The sequence below is a fragment of the Babylonia areolata genome, chromosome 13, assembly GCF_041734735.1.
Source record: "Babylonia areolata isolate BAREFJ2019XMU chromosome 13, ASM4173473v1, whole genome shotgun sequence".
NCBI classification, from domain to species: Eukaryota; Metazoa; Mollusca; class Gastropoda; order Neogastropoda; family Buccinidae; genus Babylonia; species Babylonia areolata.
This window is the reverse complement of record NC_134888.1, coordinates 4,317,663-4,325,162: the sequence shown is the minus strand read 5'-3', so window position 1 is coordinate 4,325,162 and position 7,500 is coordinate 4,317,663. Positions and strand designations below refer to the sequence as shown.

The window sequence follows — 7,500 nt, the reverse complement described above, 5'->3', positions numbered from 1 at the left end:
TCTATTCTATTCTATTCTGTGTGCACAGGCACGGGGACGTTCGGGATAAAGACATATTCTATTCTATTTTGTTCTGTTCTGTTCTATTCTATTCTATTCTATTCTATTCTATTCTGTGTGCACAGGCACGGGGACGTTCGGGCGGGTGGTGCTGACTCGCGAGGCCCCCAAGCAGTACCTGGCCCTGAAGGTGATGGCCATCAGCCAGGTGATCCGCCTCAAGCAGGTGGAGCACATCAAGAACGAGAGGGAGATCCTGGCCTCCGTCTCCCATCCCTTCATCGTCAACCTGTGAGTTTTTTGGAGGGGGGTGGGGTGATGGGTTGTGGGGGTCGGGGGGGGGGGGGGGGGGGGGGGGGGCTGCGTTGCTTTGGGGTTTTGTTGTTGTTGTTGTGTTGTGTATGATTTTATTTGTTGTATATGGGGGGTTTTTTGTGTGTATTTATTTATTTATTTATTTGTTTGTTTGTTTGTTTATTCATTTATCTATCTGTCTATCTATCTGTCTGTCTATCTATCTATCCATCTATTTATCTGTCTGTCTGTCTGTCTATCTGTTCATCTATCTATCTGTCTGTCTATCTATCTGTCTGTCTATCTGTCTATCTCAGCCCCTCCCTTTCATCCCTTTGTCTGTCTCTCTCTCCCCCTCTCTCTCTCTCTCTCTCTGTCTATCTATCTATCTAGATACCTGTCTGTCTGTCTGTTTATTTCTTTATCGTTTGTTCATTTATTCATTCATTGACTTGGGTTTTTTTTTCCTATTTATTATTCATTTATCAATCTATTTAGCTGTTTACCTATCCGTCTGTCTGTCTGTCTATCTGTCTGTCTGTCTCTCTCTCTCTCTCTGTCTGTCTAATATTTATTTATTCATCTATCTATCTATCTGCCTGTCTGTCTATCTATGTATTCATTATGTATTCCTTTATTCTTTCATTTATTTATTTATTTATTTTGATTCCATCAACAGTGGCGTTTGCAGCCTGCCAGGCAAATGACTCCGTGTTTCTAAAGCTCTAAGAGCTTTGTCTCCGACCAGGGACAGAGGGGTGGGGTGGGCGTGGGGGACCGGGGGGGGGGTGGTAGAGGAGGTACCCGTGGCAGTTTCGATTAGCCGCTGGATACTTGATTTGATCAAGCGCTCACCAGTGATCGGGGTTCGAGACCCTGTATTTTGGATTTGTATTTTGGATTTCTTTTTAGCACAACAGATTTCTCTGTGTGAAATTCGGGCTGCTCTCCCCCAGGGAGAGCGCGTCGCTATACTACAGCGACACCCATTTTTTGTTGTTGTGGTTTGTTTGTTTTTCCTGCGTGCAGTTTTATTTGTTTTTCCTGTTGAAGTGGATTTTTCTTCAGAATTTTGCCAGCAACAACCCTTTTGTTGCCGTGGGTTCTTTTACGTGCGCTAAGTGCATGCTGCTGCACACGGGACCTCGGTTTATCGTCTCCTCCGAATGACTAGCGTTCAGACCACCACTCAAGGTCTAGTGGAGGGGGAGAAAATATCGACGGCTGAGTAGTGGTGATTCGAACCAGCGCGCTCAGATTCTCTCGCTTCCTAGGCGGACGCGTTACCTCTAGGCCATCACTCCATCGGCTTGGTGTTCTGTCCCTTGGGGAAAGACGCTTCACTCGTAACTCCGCTTGGGTGTGAATGGGTTAATACCTGACTTCGATTGGGGGAGGGGTTAATAAAAACAGCTGAAGGAGAGGACTGGGCCCCCCCCGCCTTCCTATGCCGAGTCCTGGACACAGTGGATGTGGATTCACTGCTCCAGTGGCCCGTATAAAGGTTGTCGGACCTTAAACCTGTATAATCCCCCTGTCCATCTTAACGCTTTGTCCGTGTGGGGAGAGGAGGGGTGGGAGTGGTGCGGGGGAGAAGAGAGAGAGAGAGAGAGAGAGAGAGAAACAAGAGGGAGAGACATCCCCTATCCCATACATTGTCACTTCTTCTTCTTCTTCTGCGTTCACTCGTATGCACACGAGTGGGCTTTTACGTGTATGACCGTTTTTACCCCGCCATATAGGCAGCCATACTCCGTTTTCGGGGGTGTGCATGCTGGGTATGTTCTTGTTTCCATAACCCACCGAACGCTGACATGGATTACAGGATCTTTAACGTGCGTATTTGATCTTCTGCTTGCATATACACACGAAGGGGGTTCAGGCACTAGCAGGTCTGCACATATGTTGACCTGGGAGATCGTAAAAATCTCCACCCTTTACCCACCAGGCGCCGTCACCGTGATTCGAACCCGGGACCCTCAGATTGACAGTCCAACGCTTTAACCACTCGGCTATTGCGCCCGTCATACATTGTCACAACCTGTGACGTTGTTTGTTGTTGTTGTTTTTGTTGTTGTTGTTGTTTGTTTTTTTGTTTTTTTTTGGGGGGGGGTCCTTGAAGGGGGGGGGGGAGGAGAGGGTAATGGGGGGGGGACTTGGGAGGTGGGTTACCCTCTTCTCAAGTGATTTGTGTGGGGGGGGGGAGAGAGAGAAGGGGGGGGGGGGAGAGAAACAGGTAGATTCCCAGTCCATTTATCCATCTCCAAAACCTGCAACTTCAAACTTCGTGTTAAAAAAAAAAAAATGCCTCAGATTGATTATGTGTGTGTGTTTATGCCTGTGCATGTATGTTTGTATGTGTACATTGCATATACCTGAATACAGTTTGCTCTGTGTATTGTACTCAGTGTGTACTTTGGGTGGATTGTCTTTTCATAGTTGACCATGTTTTCTCGCTGACTTTGGCTTGCAAATTTTGTAATGTATTCTTATTGGAACTATTGTACTGCAAAGCGCTTGAGCAAAATGTATTTGGTTGGGCACCATATAAGTAAACATATATTTGTTTCATTATATTAATGTCTGACAGTGTGTACAGGAATTTGCATTCACACTCGGTGATATAAAAAAAAAAAAAAAGAGGGGCAAAAAGTCATGACTATTCTACAGAAAATGAAATAAAATAACTGTTATTTCATCATATTGATAAATCGTATTTAACACCAATATTAAAAAATCACCTTCAAACGTGATCCGTGGCGGGGTACGAATTTAGGAGGAGGTGTAAGATTGTATTCTGTTCTGTTCTGCCCTATTCTATTCTTATTCAGGATGTGTAAGATTCTGTTCTATTCTGTTCTGTTCTGTTGTATTCATAGTCAGGATGTGGTCGCACATGGACCAGACTTTCCTCCAGCTGCTGATGAAGTACTCTATTCTGTTCTATTCTATTCTATGGACAGGCTGTGGTCGCACAAGGACCAGACGTACATCTACATGTCGATAGAGTAGGTGGTTGACTATTCTATTCTATTCTATTCTACTCTACTCTGCTCTATTCTGTTGTGTTCTGTGGACAAGGTGTGGTCGCGCAAGAACCAGTTTCTTTACTTGCCGATGTAGTATTCTATTCTATTCTGTTATACTCTGCTCTATTCTGTTCCATTCAGTTCTATTCTGTGGACAGAGTGTGGTCTCACAATGACTAGACGTTCCTCTAGTGGTGGTGGAGTATCCTATTCTATTCTGTTCTATTCTATTCTATGGACAGGGTGGGGTCGCACAAGGACCAAACATTACTGTACATGCTGATGAAATACTCTATTCTCTTCTATTCTATTCTGTTCTATGGACAGGGTGTGGTGGCACAAGGACCAGACGTTCCTCTACATGCCGATAGAGTACGTGCTGACTATTCTATTTTATTCTACTCTATTCTGTTGTGTTCTATTGACAGGGTGTGGGGGCACAAGGACCAGATTTTCTTTCCTCTACTTGCCGATGTTGTACTCTATTCTGTTCTATTATACTCTGCTCTGTTGTTCTGTTCCATTCTGTTCTATGGACAGGATGTGGTCGCACAAGGACCAGACATAACTGTACATGCTGATGAAGTACTCTGTTCTGTTGTATTATATTCTGCTCTATTCTGTTCTATTCTATGGACAGGGTGTGGTCGCACAAGGACCAGACGTTCCTCTACATGCCGATAGAGTAGGTGCTTGACTATTCTATTCTACTCTATTCTATTTTATTCTGTTCTATTCTATGGACAGGGTGTGATCGCTCAAGGACCAGATTTTCGTTCCTGTACTTGCTGATAAAATACTCTATTCCATTCTGTTCTGTTCTGCTCTATTGTGTTCTGTTCTGTTCTGTTCTATTCATTTCTATTCTATGGACAGTGTGTGATCGAGCAAGGACCAGACCTTCCTCTGCGTGCCGATAGAGTACGTGCTTGACAATTCTGTTCTATTCTATTCTGCTCTGTTCTACTCTACACTGTTCTGTTCTACGGGCAGGGTGTGGTCGCACAAGGACCAGACGTTCCTCTACATGCTGATGGAGTACGTGCCGGGGGGGGAGCTCTTCTCCTACCTACGCTCCATGGGTCGCTTCAACAACGCCACGTCCAACTTCTACGCCAGCCAGATCGTCTGCGCCCTCGACTACCTGCACTCGCGCAACATCGTCTACCGGGATCTCAAACCTGAGAACTTACTCCTCGACCGAGACGGCCACCTCAAGATCACGGACTTCGGTTTCGCCAAGAAAGTGCTGGACAGGTTGGGAATGGGTTTTTGTTGTTGTTGTTGTTGTTTGGGTGGGAAAGGGGTGGGGGTGGGTGGGGTGGGGGTGGGGGTTAGAAAAGAGACGGAAGGAAGGAGAGAGTGTGGTGGGAGGGGAGGGGGGAGATGGGGGCGGGGGGGGAGAGGTCGGTGTTTGCCTTTTCCCAATGCTGAGGGGTTTGAAGGTATTGTGAAAAATGTAAAATTTCGAAGTCCCGATGGGTATGATATTATGTGTGTTGTCGTTCTCTCTCTCTCTCTCTCTCTCTCTCTCTCTCTCTCTCTCTCTCTCTCTCTCTCTCTCTCTCTCTCTCTCTCTCTCTCCTTCCTTCATTCTCTCTCTCTCTTTTTCTCTCTCCCCCTCCTTTCTCTCTATCCCCCCTCTCTCTCTTTCCCTCTCTCTCTCTTTTCCTCTCTCTCTTTCTCCCCCTCCTCTCTCTCTCTCTCTCTCCCTCTCCCCTCCTCCTTCATTCTCTCTGTCTCTCTGTCTGTCTCTCTCTCTCTCTCTCTCTCTCTCTCTCTCTGTCTCTGTCGAGCTGGGGCAGTGATTGTGGGAGGGGGGGGGGGGGCGGGTGAGGTGTTGGAGATGGAATCTATTTTTAGAGTCCTGTGACACTCAAGTCATGCGTGACTCGGGGCATGCGCATGCGCTCGCGGCGCGGTTGCGCGTGCCGTATCTTCTTGCGTCAGGTCGCTGACATTGAGGATGAAAGTTGAAGGAGTGTGTATGAGAGAGAGAGAGAGAGAGAACTGAGAACTCAGAAATATTTTACTGCAAGGCCACCGGCCTGTTTGCAAAGGAGGTACATACATACAATTGCGACACACAAAATACCGTAAATAAATGGGGGGGGGGGGGAGGGAGGGACCAATGTCATGGACACAACACTTCATAACTGAAAAAATAGACAAAGATTATTGGCTCGTGACATTTCCTTGAGTAACTTTAAGGTTTTTTTGAAAAGTTATAAGAGAGAGAGAGAGAGAATAAATTGAATAAATTTTATTTTCTGAGGGTAATACAGTAAGCAAAATGCTTTTCTTTTCTTTTCTTTTTTTCTTTTTTTTTAAATTTTCCTGCAGCCCTCGAATGGGAAAACAGTAACATAAAGAAAGGGGGGGTAATCGTTGTATCAGTACAGCATGCATATTATAGTCATGGATACATGAACGGTAATTTGACATTTACAACACTAAACAGAGGAGAATAAGAGGTGAAAAGATATAAGGGGACAGACACACAGAGAGAGAGAGAGAGAGAGTACAAAAAAAAAGAAAGAAAATTAACCTAGGTCAAGATAATGATCAATCAATGAATAAAATCAAATGATAAAAAATATGCTTTTTTTTTTAATTAAAAATATAAATTAAAAAAATGAGGCTAAAATAAGCATGCACATGTTACCAAAAAAAAAAAACCAAAAAAAAAACCACAACCAGTAATAGAAATAACATCATTTAAATAGTTGTAGGAGCAAAAAGAAAGAAAAAACAAAATAAAAATAGAGAGAGAGAGAGAGAATGTGTGTGTGTGAGAGAGAGAGAGAGAGAGAGAGAGAGAGAGAGAGAGAGAGATCAGTTTCAGTTTCAGTAGCTCAAGGAGGCGTCACTGCGTTCGGTACAAATCCATATACGCTACACCACATCTGCCAAGCGGATGCCTGACCAGCAGCGTAACCCGAGTTTAGTAATAGTAGTAGTTGCTTTTGTTGTTGTTGTTGTTGTTGTTGTTGCAGCAGTCCGCAGTTTTACGTCTTTTTTTTTTCTTTTTTTTTTACATGGTATAAAGAAAAGAAGAAGAAGAAGAAAAAATGTTGTTGCGTTGGAGAAGTTAGTGAACGAACGAACGAAGGAAATTGTTTTAATGAACTTTGGCCATGGACCACAATTCAAAACCAGGGGACTGGGGGGTGGGCATGGGAAGGGGTATTATAACACTTGAACAGATGACACAATATCATAATATTCATGGACTTGACATTAATTCTACTTAATTAGGTCTGAGTATATGATTTCTCCTTTTGATCGCATGGAAAATAAATTCTGATACATGGAAATTTCTCTGCTTGTTGTTTGATCGGAGAAGTGAACTGAGAGACATGTTTAAACAGTCTTGAAGAAATTTTGTCCGTAAATCATTATATACAGAACAAACAAACAACAAATGGTATTCATCTTCTAGTTCACCTTGGCAAAAAGGACAATGCTTTAAAACATCATTTTCAGTGTACCTATTAACATTGTTATTTAAAGGAAGCACATTAAATCGGGCCTGAGACAACGCCACTCTGAAACAGTGAGAGAGGTAGAAAGGTGGTTTGGGAATGGATGCATGTAAACCCTTGTGTGTGTATGTGTGTGTGTATTCGTGTGTTTGTGTATGTGTGTGTGTGTGTGTGTGTCTGACACAGAGAGAGACTGTGCGTGTATGAATATGTGCGTGTGTGTGTGTGTGTGTGTGTGTTTGCACGTGTGAGTCAGTGACTCTGTGTGTGTTTGTGTCTGTGTCTGTGTGTGTGTGCGTGTGTGCGTGTGACAGAGAGAGAGAGAGAGTGTGTGTATATGAATATGTGCATGTGTGTGTGTGTTTGCACGTGTGAGTCAGTGACTCTGTGTGTGTGTTTGCGTCTCTGTGTGTATGTGTCTGTCTGTCTGTGCGTGTGTGTGTGTGTGTGTGTGACTGACACAGAGAGAGACTGTGCGTGTATGAATATGTGCGTGCGTGTGTGTGTGTGTGTGTTTGCACGTGTGAGTCAGTGACTCTGTGTGTGTGTTTGTGTCTGTGTGTGTATGTGTCTGTCTGTCTGTCTGTGCGTGTGTGTGTGTGTGTGTGTGCGCGTGTGACAGAGAGAGAGTGTGTGTGTGTGAATATGTGCGTGCGTGTGTGTGTGTGTTTGCACGTGTGAGTCAGTGACTC

The 7,500-nt window shown here is 44.3% G+C and overlaps 1 protein-coding gene across 1 annotated transcript in view; it reads left to right on the top strand.

The window, feature by feature from the left end:
- The window catches only part of LOC143288796 (cAMP-dependent protein kinase catalytic subunit PRKX-like), a 72,510-nt gene that overhangs the window by 37,535 nt on the left and 27,475 nt on the right, over nucleotides 1-7,500 (top strand). Inside the window, exons 2-3 of the mRNA XM_076597432.1 lie at nucleotides 126-291; nucleotides 4,317-4,580. Of these exons, the coding sequence (XP_076453547.1) occupies nucleotides 126-291; nucleotides 4,317-4,580 (430 nt within the window). The remainder of the gene's footprint in view (nucleotides 1-125; nucleotides 292-4,316; nucleotides 4,581-7,500) is intronic.